General features: G+C 45.8%; 1 protein-coding gene across 3 annotated transcripts in view; it reads left to right on the forward strand.

Annotated features, from left to right (window-relative positions):
• Positions 1 to 9,805, forward strand: part of TMEM184B (transmembrane protein 184B) — a 326,752-nt gene extending 316,947 nt beyond the window's left edge. For all 3 annotated transcript variants that reach the window (XM_063940547.1, XM_063940549.1, XM_063940548.1), the window contains one exon: positions 5,252 to 9,805. In XM_063940547.1, the coding sequence (XP_063796617.1) occupies positions 5,252 to 5,490 (239 nt within the window). In that variant the 3' untranslated portion in view covers positions 5,491 to 9,805. The remainder of the gene's footprint in view (positions 1 to 5,251) is intronic.
• Positions 9,806 to 17,459: the final 7,654 nt, after the last annotated feature.

Consider the following 17,459-nt stretch of genomic DNA (forward strand, 5'->3'; position numbering starts at 1 on the left):
GTGTGTGTGCTGTATGTCGGTACTTTTGTGTCGACATGTATGAGGAGAAAAATGATGTGGAGACGGAGCAGATTGCCTGTAATAGTGATGTCACCCCCTAGGGGATCGACACCTGAGTGGATGAACTGTTGGAAGAAATTACGTGACAGTGTCAGCTCTGTATAAAAGACAGTGGTTGACATGAGACAGCCGGCTACTCAGCTTGTGCCTGTCCAGACGTCTCATAGGCCGTCAGGGGCTATAAAGCGCCCGTTACCTCAGATGGCAGATATAGACGCCGACACGGATACTGACTCCAGTGTCGACGGTGAAGAGACAAATGTGACTTCCAGTAGGGCCACACGTTACATGATTGAGGCAATGAAAAATGTTTTACACATTTCTGATAATACGAGTACCACCAAAAAGGGGTATTATGTTCGGTGAGGAAAAACTACCTGTAGTTTTCCTGAATCTGAGAAATTACATGAGGTGTGTGATGATGCGTGGGTTTCCCCCGATAACAACTGATAATTTCTAAAATGTTATTGGCATTATATCCTTTCCCGCCAGAGGTTAGGGTGCGTTGGAAAACACCCCCTAGGGTGGATAAAGCGCTCACACGCTTGTAAGGGCTCTATCCTCTCCTGAGATGGCCGCCCTTAAGGATCCTGCTGATAGAAAGCAGGAGGGTATCCTAAAATGTATTTACACACATACTGGTGTTATACTGCGACCAGCAATCGCCTCAGCCTGGATGTGCAGTGCTGGGTTGGCGTGGTCGGATTCCCTGACTGAAAATATTGATACCCTAGATAGGGACAGTATATTTTTGCCTATAGAGCATTTGAAAGATGCATTTCTATATATGCGTGATGCACAGCGGAATATTTGCCGACTGGCATCAAGTCTAAGTGCGTTGTCCATTTCTACCAGTAGAGGGTTATGGACACGTCAGTGGTCAGGTGATGCGTATTCCAAACGGCATTTGGAAGTATTGCCTTATTAAGGGAGTTATTTGGGGTCGGTCTTTCAGACCTGGTGGCCACGGCAACAGCTGGGAAATCCACGATTGTACCCCAGGTCGCCTCTCAACATGAGAAGACGCCGTATTATCAGGCGCAGTCTTTTCGTGGATAAGCGGCCAAAAGGTTCCTCATTTCTGCCCCGTGACAGAGGGAGAGGAAAAAGGCTGCAGAAATCAGCCAGTTCCCAGGAACAGAAACCCTCTCCCGCCTCTGCCAAGCCCTCCGTATACGCTGGGGCTTTACAAGCAGAATCAGGCACGGTGGGGGGCCCGTCTCAATGAATTTCAGCGCGCAGTGGGCTCACTCGCAAGTAGACCCCTGGATCCTTCAGGTGATATCTCAGGGGTACAAATTAGAATTTGAGACGTCTCCCCCTCGCAGTTTCCTAAAGTCGGCTTTACCGATGTCTCCTTCTGACAGGGAGACCGTTTTGGAAGCCATTCACAAGCTGTATTCCCAGCAGGTGATAATCAAGATACCCCTCCTGCAACAGGGAACGGGGTATTATTCCACACTGTTGTGGTACTGAAGCCGGACGGCTCGGTGAGACCGATTCTAAATCTAAAATCTTTGAACACTTACATACAGAGGTTCAAATTCAAGATTGAGTCACTCAGAGCAGTGATTGCGAACCTGGAAGAAGGGGACTACATGATGTCTCGGGACATCAAGGATGCTTACCTTCATGTTAAAAATTTACCCTTCTCACCAAGGGTACCTCAGGTTTATGGTACAGAACTGTCACTATCGGTACAGACGCTGCCGTATGGATGGTCCACGGCACCCCGGGTCTTTACCAAGGTAATGGCCGAAATGATGATATTCCTTCAAAGGAAGGGAATTTTAGTTATCCCTTACTTGGACAATTCCCTGATAAGGGTAAGATCCAGGGAACAGTTGGAGGTCGGTGTAGCACTATCTCAGGTAGTGTTGCTGCAGCACGGTTGGATTCTCAATATTCCAAAATCGCAGCTGGTTCCGACGACTTGTCTTCTGTTCCTAGGGATGATCCTGGACACAGTCCAGAAAAAGGTGTTTCTCCCGGAGGAGAAAGCCAGGGAGTTATCCGAGCTAGTCAGGAACCTCCTAAAACCGAGCCAAGTCTCAGTGCATCAATGCACAAGGGTTCTGGGTAAAATGGTGGCTTCCTACGAAGCAATCCCATTCGGCAGATTCCACGCAAGAACTTTCCAGTGGGACCTGCTGGACAAATGGTCCGGGTCGCATCTTCAGATGCATCAGCGGATAACCCTGTCACCAAGGACAAGGGTGTCCCTCCTGTGGTGGTTGCAGAGTGCTCATCTTCTAGAGGGCCGCAGATTCGGCATTCAGGACTGGGTCCTGGTAACCACGGATGCCAGCCTGCGAGGCTGGGGAGCAGTCACACAGGGAAGGAATATCCAGGACTTATGGTCAAGCCTGGAGACATCACTTCATAAATATCCTGAAGCTAAGGGACATTTACAATGCTCTAAGCTTAGCAAGACCTCTGCTTCAAGGTCAGCCGGTGTTGATCCAGTCGGACAACATCACGGCAGTCACCCACATAAACAGGGTGGCACAAGAAGCAGGAGGGCAATGGCAGAAGCTGCAAGGATTCTTCGCTGGGCGGAAAATCATGTGATAGCACTATCAGCAGTATTCATTCCGGGAGTGGACAACTGGGAAGCAGACTTCCTCAGCACGACCTCCACCCGGGAGAGTGGGGACTTCACCCAGAAGTCTTCCACATGATTATAAACCGTTGGGAAAAACTCGACAGGTATTGCGCCAGGTCCAGGGACCCTCAGGCAATAGCTGTAGACGCTCTGGTAACACCGTGGGTGTACCAGTCAGGGTATGTGTTCCCTCCTCTGCCTCTCATACCCAAGGTACTGAGATTGATAAGATGGAGAGGAGTAAGCACTATATTCGTGGCTCCGGATGGGCCAAGAAGGATTTGGTAACCGGAACTTCAAGAGATGCTCACGGAGGATCCGTGGCCTCTACCTCTAAGAAGGGACCTGCTCCAACAAGGACCCTGTCTGTTCCAAGACTTACCGCGGCTGCGTTTGACGGCATGGCGGTTGAACGCCGGATCCTGAAGGAAAAAAGGCATTCCGGATGAAGTCATCCCTATCCTGATCAAAGCCAGGAAGGATGTTACCGCAAAAACATTATCACCGCAATTGGCGAAAATATGTTGCGTGGTGCGAGGCCAGTAAGGCCCGACGGTGGAAATTCAACTGGGTCGATTCCTACATTTCCTGCAAACAGGAGTGTCTATGGGCCTGAAATTGGGGTCCATTAAGGTTCAGATTTCGGCCCTGTCAATTTTCTTCCAAAAAGAACTAGCTTCAGTCCCTGAAGTTCAGACGTTTGTGAAAGGGGTACTGCATATACAGCCTCCTTTTGTGCCTCCAGTGGCACTTTGGGATCTCAATGTAGTTTTGGGTTCCAAAAGTCACATTGGTTTGAACCACTTAAATCTGTGGAGTTAAAATATCTCACATGGAAAGTGGTCATGCTGTTGGCCCTGAAAAAGCCCTTATCTGATGTTCCATTCGGACAGGGCGGAATTGAGGACTCGTCCTCAGTTTCTCCCTAAGGTGGTTTCAGCGTTTCACCTGAACCAACCTATTTGTGGTGCCTGCGGCTACTAGGGACTTGGAGGACTCCAAGTTGCTAGACGTTGTCAGGGCCCTGAAAATATATGTTTCCAGGAGGGCTGGAGTCAGGAAATCTGACTCGCTGTTTATCCTGTATGCACCCAACAAGCTGGGTGCTCCTGCTTCTAAGCAGACTATTGCTCGTTGGATTTGTAGTACAATTCAGCTTGCACATTCTGTGGCAGGCCTGCCACAGCCAAAAATCTGTAAATGCCCACTCCACAAGGAAGGTGGGCTCATCTTGGGCGGCTGCCCGAGGGGTCTCGGCTTTACAACTTTGCCGAGCAGCTACTTGGTCAGGAGCAAATACGTTTGTAAAATTCTACAAAATTGATATCCTGGCTGAGGAGGACCTGGAGTTCTCTCATTTGGTGCTGCAGAGTCATCCGCACTCTCCCGCCCGTTTGGGAGCTTTGGTATAATCCCCATGGTCCTTACGGAGTCCCCAGCATCCACTTAGGACGTTAGAGAAAATAAGAATTTACTTACCGATAATTCTATTTCTCATAGTCCGTAGTGGATGCTGGGCGCCCATCCCAAGTGCGGATTGTCTGCAATACTTGTACATAGTTATTGTTACAAAAATCGGGTTATTATTGTTGTGAGCCATCTTTCAGAGGCTCCCCTGTTATCATGCTGTTAACTGGGTTCAGATCACAGGTTATACGGTGTGATTGGTGTGGCTGGTATGAGTCTTACCCGGGATTCAAAATCCTCCTTATTGTGTACGCTCGTCCGGGCACAGTATCCTAACTGAGGCTTGGAGGAGGGTCATAGGGGGAGGAGCCAGTGCACACCAGATAGTCCTAAAGCTTTCTTTAGATGTGCCCAGTCTCCTGCGGAGCCGCTATTCCCCATGGTCCTTACGGAGTCCCCAGCATCCACTACGGACTATGAGAAATAGAATTATCGGTAAGTAAATTCTTATTTTCACATCGCACTGAAAACCCGGTACCGACACGGCATATTGCCGTGTCGAAACGGGTCCGTGTGCGATGTGAAAGGTCCAATTGTAAATTAGTGGGTCGCCTGACCCGGTAATTCAACCCGGTAAAAAAGAAGGGTTCTTACCGGGTTGATTACAGGGTCAGGCGCAGTGTGAATGGGAGCCGTTCCGATGCGAATCGGCTCCCATTCACAGCAGAGGCGGCACAGGAGATGAGCTCATCTCCCGGCGCCGCCTCCACCCCTGCTGCTGCTGCTCCCTCCGCTGCTATGGCAACCGACCCGGTATATTGCCGGGTCGGAAAGCCAGCAGAGGAGCGCAAATGCCGGATCCCACCCGGTAAGTACACGTTTGTCTTACCGGGTAGGATCCGGCATTTGCGATGTGAATGCGGTATTAACCTCCCAGACGCTGGATCAACAACATATTCTTTACTATTGTATAACAGGTTTTGGTTTTTTAACGTGCATTCTGTTTTTTTATTTATTTTTTGTTTTCTTAAATATACTGACTACTGAAAGATGGATTGTGAGAATAGTGTTTAAAGGGTTGATTTAATGCCATTGGCAATTAGCTCAAATGATCTTCAGTTTTTTGTTATCCGTATTAATGAAGACATCCATTTATAAAAGTCTTTAATTTCTTTGTAGGCCGCTGTGCCCCCATGAAGAGCATCTCAAGTAGCCTAAAGGAGACCATGAATCCTCATGACATTGTGCAAGATGCCATCCATAACTTCTCACCAGCCTATCAGCAATACACCCAGCAATCCACCCTAGAGCAGAACAATAGCTGGCGCAATGGACAGATCATCTCTCGTTCACAGAGTCTGTCAGGTGCTCGTGATACGGAGAAGACTCTGCTCCTGAGTTCTGATGATGAATTCTGATCTGATAGAAGAGACAGCCTGACTGGCAGCCTGACCAACTTCTGGAGGAGGATACAACCATACAGCTGTAGCTTGTCTGAAATATTATTTCCTGATTTTCCTTCTTTTTGACCAAATTCTGTGCTGACATTTTTTCCTATGAATCCTTTGCAAACATACACTATCCATGTATAGAGGGTCTTTAGAGAAGAGCCCTGTATATGCTTTGGTCAAGTAGGTTTGTTGCAGGTTGAGATCGTATTTGTGTACCTTCTGAACAGATTCTCCAGCTGAGGTTTTTCTTACTGCCAATTTCATACAAAATTAATTTTATGTTGCAATTATCCTAATGCTTTGGAGCATAATGTTGCTGGTAAAAAGCTGGTCTTAATTTGATTTCTATGTAATCCAATCGGTCACTGAACATTGATTGGGTGCAATGGGATGTCAATATCCTGTTGCATATAATCCTGACTGATCTCGATGGTAAGTACTGGGGTTAGGGTTAGGCTGCTGGGGGATAGATGAGGGATTTTGGTAAGTATTTTAACCCTAGTGATTTTGAAGATCGGGATATCGATACCAACCTAATGCAATAGGACTGCACTTTTGTGGACACTGTTCAACCACCTGTGTGTAGTTGACAGAATGGATTATTGTTCAGGAACTGAAATCAAAATTTCTAGTATGGTTTATGTACAGTGTTGCCATTGGCCTAAGTTAATCACAACCTGCAACAAGCCTATATATTTGGTATAATTATCCATCATAGTCTTATTGTTGAAGCTACATGGCTTTAAACACAAGTGAACAGTAGATACCATTCTGTCCCTTGAGTCTGTTGTCATCAAGATATTTCCGAGCTACGTAGCATAACACCTTAACACTGTAACAGCTGAACATTCCTTTTGTGCTGATTGTTGCAAATTCTAAGTATCTTTTTTCTAACCTATCCAGCTACTGCTTGCTGTATCACTAAAAATGAGACTTCGCAGTCCTACTTGATCCACTTGCCAGTCTTTAGTAGCTAATACCAACCTATTACCAGTGATTTGGATAGATTAAGGGCACTTTAGTCTCCTGAAGCTGATTTCTTAATTGTGCCTAGTACCTAGAAAGCTATGAGCTAAACGTGGTTTTATAAAATCTTTTTTTGTACAGATGGAGTAAATTCTGATTTGTGCCCTCTTCTTCAGCCCCCTGCCTTACAGCATCTAGGAGGTGGCCTCATTACATGAATGCAAATTACCATAGAGGGAGATAGGTCAACTTTAATGTCTCTGAGGGAAAAGTACACTGAGCAGGCAGATACAGTAGATTAGAAAGCTTTTATAGAAATAAGATCCTTTTCTTCAGCAGGAAAGGATTATACATTCTCTTAGCTTCGATCACAAATTGGGGCCATTGCTTTGTTTAATAGTGGTGAATAAGGCTGGTGTAAGGGGACATCTTGATTAGTATGCATATTCACTATCCTACTCTGGGACCATTGTATAAAGAGTAGATGTGTCGCATATAGGACAACATGTTATCCTATGTGAGTGTGGACGTGCTTTTGATAGCAGATGCAGAATATTAATGCATGAGTTACACTATTGTGCAATATATCTGTTCATGTTTCTATTTTCTCTTATTAAACCCAGACCACAGACACAAAGCAGCACAGAACAGGCGTAGGTCATGTACACACACACTTGGTGGGTATAGCATACCTGACACTATATGAAACACTGAAGAGTGCAGAGAATGTACACTTCACTAGTTGGGCCGTGGCCGTAGTATGTTCTATAGCCCGTCCAGTATTTACAAGTGTGTGTGTGTACAGTCCCTTTGCATTTTTCATGTTTTGTTGCTTCACAACCTGGAAATAAAATGGATTGTTTAAAGGCTTGCATCATTTCATTCACAGAACATGCCTACAACTTTTGAAGATTTTTTTTATTATTTTTTTTTATTGTGAAGCAAACAACAAATAGGACAAAATAACAGAAAGCTTCAGCGTGCATAACTATTCACCACCCTAAAGTCAGTATTTTGTAGATCCACCTTTTGCTGCAATTACAGCTGCAAGCCACTTTGGAAAAGTCTCTATGAGCTTGTCACATCTTGCCAATGGGATTTTTGCCCATTCCTCAAGGCAAAACTGCTCCAGCTCCTTCATGTTGGATAGTTTCTGCTTGTGAACAGCAATCTTCAAGTCTGACCACAGATTCTCAATTGGATTGAGGTCTGGGCTTTGACTAGGCCATTCCAACACATTTAAATGTTTCCCCTTAAACCACTCGAGTGTTGCTTTAGCAGTATGCTTCGGGTCATTGTCCTACTGGAAGGTGAACCTCCGCCCCAGTCTCAAATCACAGGCAGACTGAAACAGGTTTTGCTCAAGAATATCCCTGTATTTAGCACCATCTATCTTTCCCTCAAGTCGAAACAGTTTACCAGTCCCTGCTGCTGAAAAACATCCTGACAGCATGATGCTGCCACCACCATGTTTCACTGTGGGGATGGTGTTCTTAGGGTGATGGGATGTGTTGGCTTTGCACCAGACATAGCGTTTTCCTTGGTGGCACCTTCCTCCATACATTTGGGGAGTCGTCCACATGCCTTTTGGCAAACTCAAAACGTGCCTTCTTATTTTTAACACTAAGTAATGGCTTTTTTCTGGCCACTCTTCTATAAAGCCCAGCTCTATGGAGTGTACGGCTTATTGTGGTCACGTGCAGATACACCAGTCCTTGTTGTGGAACTATGCATCTCCTTCGAGGGTTACCTTTGGTCTCTGTGCTGCCTCACTGATTAATGCCCTCCTTGCCCGGTCTGTGAGTTTTGGTGGCTGGCCCTCTCTTGGCAGGTTTGTTGTTGGTACCATGTGCTTTCCATTTGAAGATGAAGGATTTGATGGTGCTCTGGGGGATCATCAAAGATTTGGATATTTTTTTTTATAACAAAACACTGACTTGTACTTCTCAACAACTTCGTCCCTGACTTGTTTGGAGAGCGCATTGGTCTTCATGGTGTGATGCCGCTTGCTTAGTGGTGTTGCAGCCTCTGGGGCCTTTCAGATAAGGTGTGTTTATACTGACAGTTCATGTGACACTTAGAGTGCACACAGGTGGACTTCATTTCACTAATTATGTGACTTCTGAAGGTAATTGATTGCACCAGAACTTTTGAGGGGCTTCATAGCAAAGGGGGTGAATACATATGCACATGCCAATTTTCTAATTTTTATTTATAAAAATTATTTTTTTATATAAATTTTTCTCACTTCACTTCACCAACTTAGACTATTTTGTGCATATCCGTCACATAAAATTCAGATAAAAAATTAAAATAAAATTACAGGTTGTAATGTAACAAAATAGGTAAAAAGCCAAGGGTGGTGAATACGTTAGCAAGGCACTGTATGAACAGCGCATTCTTGATTGGTTCTATGAGTTTGTTTTACTGCATTCACCTATCTATTAACACAGCTCAGAACATACATTGGGCACTTGGGGAAAAAAGCAGTCATGCCTGTATATTTCATTTAATGGAGGCCAACCAAGAGGTCTGCATCTAGATTTCAGCCAATATAAAGACTGCAGTCAGGCTGTCGACCTATATCTTCCATTTGCTTTTCTCTGTTAGAAAATATTTATATTTATTGAAAAGTGGCGAACAGACATAAATTACCTATTATGCCCTTTCGCTTATTCCCTGCTATTTAACTTGCACTGCCAAAGCAGACTGAAACAGTCTATTTTGGCAGTGCAGAGATTAAATAAAGTAGTTATATTTTTATAAATATTTGTAGATACATTTTTTTTTCTCTACCATGTTGCAGTGAGTTCTAAGTTTTGTCATATGTTAACACTACAGAAATGTATTCTTCCTAAACTGCAGGTGCTGCATTTGATTACAATGGCTCAGAGCCTTCCCTGCTGTCTGTATTGCGGCATTGGAACGGTACAGTACATTGTAGTGTAGCACTTGTGGATTTATTTTATTTTTTTTATCTTAGGAAAAGCATTTTCTTAACACTTGAAGATGTTTTAAATTAGATGCATTGTGGAAATGGTTCGGATCGAGAGGTTCATATATAAGATCCCTGTTAGGTGCAATATCAGAGATGTTGGCGATTGTGTGGATTTTTATTTGTGTTACCTAAAAAAAAAAAAAAATTTTAAAATAATGAAATAGATGTGTGGTGGTTAATTATTTGATATAAACATTATTTACGTTGTTTAATTCTTTACATATTCACAAACAAAGGGGCTGGGTACTACAGCCTGCTCAAAGATAGGCATTTGTGCAAGTATTTATAAATAAAAAAATTAAAAAAAACATCAAACTATCTAAATGATATCGTCTTTGAAATAAAATATAGCAGATATTTTAAAGCAGCTATCTTCCAGTATGAAATAGTATCACAAACGTGTTCAATAACAGGTGTAATATTTATTGAATTTTTGGGTATATATATGTGAAGACTTTCCCCATCTGAATACATTGTAAGCATTACAGAGACTGTATACATAAGGGGTAATTCCAAGTTGATCGCAGCAGGATTTTTGATAGCAATTGGGCAAAACCATGTGCACTGCAGGGGAGGCAGATATAACATGTGTAGAGAGTTAGATTTGGGTGGGTTATTTTATTTCTGTGCGTTGTAAATACTGGCTGCTTTATTTTTACACTGCAATTTAGATTGCAGATTGAACACACCGCACCCAAATCTATCTCTCTCTGCACATGTTATATCTGCCTCCCCTGCCGTGCACATGGTTTTGCCCAATTGCTAACAAAAATCCTGCTGCGATCAACTTGGTATTACCCCCATAATTGGGTGATAGCCCATCACCACATTCTACGATTGCATTCTCTGTGGTTTAAAAGTAAAGCTTTCCAGTACAGGCGTAGGTTCTGTCCTAGACTGGCTTGCTGCATAATTTGTCTCCTGTGAAGCAACAAGGAGAGCTTATCTCATGGAAGTAGCGCTATATGGTAAATACTCCCTTCAGAACAAAGTGGATCATCTGAATGAATCCAGTTTTTATGCGAGAGAGGGGGCTATTATAGTGCCTTGTTTGCATTGAATTGAATAGGTGTTACAGTATGTAGGTTCTCTTTAGCATTTGATGGCAGTTAATAACCACTTGGCCCATCTAGTCTGCCCATGTACACATGCACACACTAGGATTACTTTTTTCCCACTGGTAGACAATTAACCTACCAGTATATTTGTGGACTGTAGGAAACCCATGCAAGTACAGGGAGAATATACAAACTTCACACAGGGCAGTAATGCTATTACACCATCCACACATAATTGCACAGGAAAGAAAAGGTCAATTCAAACTTGGTTCTGCAGTCTGTTTGTGTAATCATTAAGCAGTACATTAAACCAAGAGTCTGAGAGGTAGACGTAAATGTCTAAAAGAAAAAAAAGAGGAAAATTGGAAGTGTTGCCTATAGCAATTAGTCAGATTCTAGCTAGTTTCTACAATGTGCTAGATGAAATATTCCTTTTTAGATCTACCCATACTTTTTAAGGATAATTAATGCGAACACATTTCCTTTTGGGGGAAATTATTTCAGCTAAGGTTTGCCTTTGAACAAAAACTGCTTTAAATCTAACAGCTAGGTCGAAGACCTCATGAGGCTGCCTGCAACTTGCAGGCTCTTATGCTGGCCATACACCAGAACAATATCATTCCAACCAGCCAACTAGGTGGCTGGTTGGAATGATAATCTGGCAGTGTGTGGAAGCAAACCGTAATCATCCGTTTGCTCTCTCACGCTGAAAAAATGGTCTGTCCAACTAGTTAGGAAAATAAAACATGTTTGTTTGATTTTCCCAACTAATCGTTCAAGTGTAGGGGAAACTCTTCCTCTAACGCAACGATAAGTAGGCAGACACTGACCGGCAGTGTCCGCCTACTTCTGCACGGTCATGACTGCTGTGGCTGCTACTGTCAGCCCAGGATGCCGGTCAGCAATTGAGCCGGAGGATCCATGCTAGATCAGTCCTGCACAGAGCGAGTACTGCACTAGTTTCACCACCACTGCACCGCCACCTCCCCCATTTATACAGCAGCACCTGAAATCTCTGTATACCCGCATCCACACACCACCTCGCACCAGTCGGCACCCCGCAATCAGTCGTCCTTCCCCCCCCCCCCTTACCCCCACTGATTCTGTATGGGGGGGATGCCATCAGCGGCAGCTTTGATGTCCCGTGGGTGTTAGGGGGTGTTCTATCTTACGCTAAGCATGTAGGACCTGGTGTAGTAATTTCTGCTAATTGCTCCTTTACTGCACAGACATGCTGGGAGATGGGGCCGGAGGGAGAACACTAAACTGTAGAAGGGGGCCTTGGGCTGAATGAAGGGCCCAGTACATGACTTCCATGGTGGTAGGGGTTGTTTAATACGCAGGTGAAGGGTGTATAGGGAAGAGGGCTTAATAATAATTTCTCTAACGTCCTAGTGGATGCTGGGGACTCCGTAAGGACCATGGGGGAATAGACGGGCTCCGCAGGAGACATGGGCACTTTAAGAAAGAATTTAGATTCTGGTGTGCTCTGGCTCCTCCCTCTATGTCCCTCCTCCAGACCTCAGTTTGAATCTGTGCCCAGACGAGCTGGGTGCTGTTCAGTGAGCTCTCCTGAGCTTGCTGTAAGAAAGTATTTTGTTAGGTTTTTTATTTTCAGGGAGCTCTGCTGGCAACAGACTCCCTGCATCGTGGGACTGAGGGGAGAGAAGCAGCCCTACTCTCTGAAGCTAGGTCCTGCTTCTTAGGCTACTGGACACCATTAGCTCCAGAGGGATCGTACACAGGATCTCGCCCTCGTCGTCCGATCCCAGAGCCGCCCCGCCGTCCCCCTCGCAGAGCCGGAAGACAGAAGCCGGGTGAGTATGAGAAGCAAGAAGACTTCGAAATCGGCGGCAGAAGACTCCGTTCTTCACATGAGGTAACGCACAGCACTGCAGCTGTGCGCCATTGCTCCAAACACACCTCACATACTCCGGTCACTGTAAGGGTGCAGGGCGCAGGGGGGACGCCCTGGGCAGCATATGGACCTCTTTTGGCAAAAGTACACATATATACTGTTGGGCACTGTATATATGTATGAGCCCCCGCCAAGAAAATTTATATTTAAGCGGGACAGAAGCCCGCCGTCGAGGGGGGCGGGGCTTCTTCCTCAGCACTCACCAGCGCCATGTTTTTTCTCCACAGCACCGCTGAGAGGAAGCTCCCCAGCCTCTCCCCTGCAGATACACGGTAGAAGAGGGTAAAAAGAGAGGGGGGGCACATAATTAGGCGCAAAAATCAATATAAACAGCAGATACTGGGTTAACATTAAGTTACTGTGTTATTCCTGGGTTAATACCGCTGGGGTGTGTGCTGGCATACTCTCTCTCTGTCTCTCCAAAGGGCCTTGTGGGGGAATTGCCTTCAGATGAGCATTCCCTGAGTGTGTGGTGTGTCGGTACGTGTGTGTCGACATGTCTGAGGTAAAAGGCTCGCCTAAGGAGAAGATGGAGCAAATGTGTGTGTGAAGGGTGTCTCTGTCACCTGTTTGGATATGTGTAATTAAGTGCTAAGGTGAATTTATTGCACAAAAGATTACAGAACAGACAGGGAATCTACCCATGTCTGTCCCTATGTCGCAGAGACCTTCAGAGTCTCTCAATGCTCACTATCCAAAAGAATAGACACTGATATCGACACGGAGTCTGACTCCAGTGTCGACTACGATAATGCAAAGTTACAGCCAAAATGGCAGGAAAGTAGTCAATATATGATTATTGTAATAAAAGATGATTTGCATATCACTGATGACTCATCTGTCCCTGACACAAGGGTACACATGTTTAAGGGGAAGAAAGCTGAGGTAAATTTCCCTCCTCTCATGATGAAAAAGAGCGGGAATCTCCAGACAAGAGACTGCAGTTTCCCACAAAGAATTCTCAGGGAGTATCCTTTCCCTACTAGGGCCAGGATACGATGGGAATCTTCCCCTAGGGTGTCACGTTTGCCCAAAAGGTAGCCCTGACTTAACAGCTATCCTCAGGGATCCTGCAGATAGCGTGCATATTCTGGTACACTATTCAGACCGGCGATTGTGTCGGCATGGGTTTATAGCGCTGTAGCAGCGTGGACAGGTACCTTATCAGCAGAGATTGAGACCCTAGTATGTATATGTATATATATATATATATATATATATATGATATGTATATAGATATATATATTAAAGATGCTGTCTTAAGATATATATATATATATATATATATATATATATATATATATATAAAACATGCCCAAAGAGACATTAGTCTACTGGGTTCTAGAGTCAACGCTATGTCGATTTCTGCTTGATGTGTCCTGTAGAATATGCAATGGACAGGTGATGCCGACTTAAGAGGCATATGGAAGGCTGAGGATTGTGTGGAGAAGGGATCTCGGACCTGGTCTCCACAGCTAGAGCTGGTAATTCTGATCTTTTGCCTTATATTCCTGCACAGCCTAGGAAAGCACGACATTATCAAATGCAGCCTTTCGATCACAAAGAAACAAAGTCCGAGGTGCGTCCTTTCTTGCCAGAGGCAGGGGCAGAGGAAAGAAGCTGCACAACACAGCTAGTTCCCAGGAACAGAAGTCCTCCCCGGCCTCTACAAAATCCACCGCATGACGCTGGGGCTCCACAGGCGGAGCTAGGCCCGGTGGGGGCACGTCTTCGTAATTTCAGCCACAAGTGGGTTCACTCCCTGTGGGATCCCTGGCAATAGACATTGTGTCTCAGGGATACAAGCTGGACTTTGAGGAGATGCCTCCTCACCGACGGCCCTGCCGGCTTCCCCCCACGAGAGGGAAATAGTGTTAACTGCAATTCACAAATTGTATCTTCAACAGGTGGTGGTCAAGGTTTCCCTCCTTCAACAAGGAGGGGGTTATTATTCGACCATGTTGTAGTCCCGAAACCGGACGGTTCGGTCAGACCCAAATCCATGAACATATACCTGAAAAGGTTCAAGTTCAAGATGGAATCGCTAAGAGCGGTCATCGCAAGCCTGAAAGGGGGAGATTTTATGGTGTCTCTGGACATAAAGGATGCATACCTTCATGTCCCCATTTATCCACCTCATCAGGCGTACCTCAGATTTGCGGTACAGGATTGTCATGACCAATTTCAGAAGGGTAATGGCGGAAATGATGGTGCTCCTGCGGAAGCAAGGTATCACAATTATCCCGTACTTGGACGATCTCCTCATAAAAGCGAGATCAAGAGAGCAGTTGCTGAACAGCGTATCACTTTCTCTGGAAGTGTAACGGCAACACGGCTGGATTCTAAATATTCCAAAGTCGCAGTTGGTTCCTACGGCTCATCTGCCTTTCCTAGGCATGATTCTAGACACAGACCAGAAAGGGTTTATCTCCCGATAGAGAGAGCTCAGGAGCTCATGACACTGGTCAGGAATCTATTAAAACCAAAACAGGTGTCAGTGCATCACTGCACTCGAGTCCTGGGAAGGATGGTGGCATCATACGAGGCCATTCCCTTCGGCAGGTTCCATGCGAGGACCTTCCAATGGGACTTACTGGACAAGTGGTCCGGATCACATCTTCAGATGCATCGGTTAATCACCCTGTCCCCCAGGGCCAAGGTGTCACTCCTGTGGTGGCTGCAGAGTTCTCACCTTCTAGAGGGACGCAGATTCGGAATTCAGGACTGGGTCCTGGTGACCACGGACGCAAGCCTCCGAGGGTGGGGAGCAGTCACACAGGGAAGAAATTTCCGAGGTCTGTGGTCAAGTCAAGAGACTTGACTCCACATCAACATCTTGGAACTAAGGGCCGTATACAACGCCCTACGTCAAGCGGAGCACTTGCTTCGCGACCAACCGGTGCTGATTCAGTCAGACAACATCACCGCAGTGGCTCATGTGAACCGCCAAGGCGGCACAAGGAGCAGAGTGGTGATGGCAGAAGCCACCAGAATTCTTCGCTGGGCGGAGAATCACGTAAGCGCTCTGTCGGCAGTGTTCATCCCGGGAGTGGACAACTGGGAAGCAGACTTCCTCAGCAGACACGACCTCCACCCGGGAGAGTGGGGACTTCATCAGGAAGTCTTCACACAGATCACATATCGGTGGGAACTGCCACAGGTGGACATGATGGCATCCCGCCTCAACAAAAAACTACAGAGGTATTGCGCCAGGTCAAGAGACCCTCAAGCAATAGCGGTAGACGCCCTGGTGACACCGTGGGTGTTCCAGTCGGTCTATGTATTTCCTCCTCTTCCTCTCATACCCAAGGTGCTGAGGATAATAAGAAAAAGAGAAGTGAGAACAATCCTCATTGTTCCAGATTGGCCACGAAGGACCTGGTATCCAGATCTGCAAGAAATGCTCACAGAGGACCCGTGGCCTCTTCCTCTAAGACAGGACCTGTTGCAACAGGGGCCCTGTCTGTTCCAAGACTTACCGCAGCTGCGTTTGACGGCATGGCGGTTGAACGCCGGATCCTAGCATAAAAGGGGGGCATTCCGGACGAGGTCATTCCTACGCTGATAAAGGCTAGGAAGGACGTGACAGCTAAACATTATCACCGTATATGGTGAAAATGTTTCTTGGTGTGAGGCCAGGAATGCTCCTACAGAGGAATTCCAGCTGGGTCGTTTCCTTCACTTCCTACAGTCAGGAGTGAATTTGGGCCTAAAATTGGGCTCCATTAAGGTTCAGATTTCGGCCCTATCCATTTTCTTTCAAAAAGAGTTGGCTTCTCTACCAGAAGTTCAGACGTTTGTAAAGGGAGTGCTGCATATTCAGCCTCCTTTTGTGCCTCCAGTGGCACCTTGGGATCTTAACATGGTGTTAAGTTTCCTGAAATCATACTGGTTTGAACCACTTAAAACGGTGGAGTTAAAATATCTCACGTGGAAGGTGGTAAGGCTATTAGCCTGGGCTTCGGCTAGGCGTGTGTCAGAATTAGCGGCTTTGTCACATAAAAGCCCCTATCTGGTTTTCCATATGGATAGAGCAAAATTGCGGACCCGTCTACAATTTCTGCCAAAAGTGGTGTCATCTTTTCATATGAACCAACCTATTTTCGTGCCTGTGGCTACTCGTGACTTGGAGGATTCCGAGTTACTGGATGTGGTCAGGGCTTTGAAGGTTTATGTAGCCAGAATGGCTAGAGTCAGGAAAACGGAGTCGCTGTTTATCCTGTATGCATCCAACAAGCTGGGTGCTCCTGCTTAAAAGCAAACTATTGCTCGCTGGATCTGTAACACGATTCAGCAGGCTCATTCTGCGGCTGGATTGCCGCTGCTAAAATCAGTTAAAGCCCATTCCACTGGGAAGGTGGGCTCTTCTTGGGCGGCTGCCCGAGGGGTCTCGGCATTACAACTATGCCGAGCTGCTACTTGGTCAGGTTCAAACACTTTTGCAAAGTTCTACAAGTTTGATACCCTGGCTGAGGAGGACCTATTGTTTGCTCAATCGGTGCTGCAGAGTCATCCGCACTCTCCCGCCCGTTTGGGAGCTTTGGTATAATCCCCATGGTCCTTACGGAGTCCCCAGCATCCACTAGGACGTTAGAGAAAATAAGATTTTACTTACCGGTAAATCTATTTCTCGTAATCCGTAGTGGATGCTGGGCGCCCATCCCAAGTGCGGACTTCTTCTGCAATACTTGTATATAGTTATTGCTGTAATAAGGGCTATGTTATTGTTGCATCAGGGTTGAACTGATGCTCTGTTGTTGTTCATACTGTTGACTGGGTAAGTTTATCACAAGTTATACGGTGTGATTGGTGTGGCTGGTATGAGCCTTGCCCTGGATTTCCAAAATCCTTTCCTTGTACTGTCAGCTCTTCCGGGCACAGTTTCTCTAACTGAGGTCTGGAGGAGGGACATAGAGGGAGGAGCCAGAGCACACCAGAATCTAAATTATTTCAAAGTGCCCGTGTCTCCTGCGGAGCCCGTCTATTCCCCCATGGT

This window comes from Pseudophryne corroboree, chromosome 9 (assembly GCF_028390025.1).
Source record: "Pseudophryne corroboree isolate aPseCor3 chromosome 9, aPseCor3.hap2, whole genome shotgun sequence".
Lineage (NCBI taxonomy): Eukaryota > Metazoa > Chordata > Amphibia > Anura > Myobatrachidae > Pseudophryne > Pseudophryne corroboree.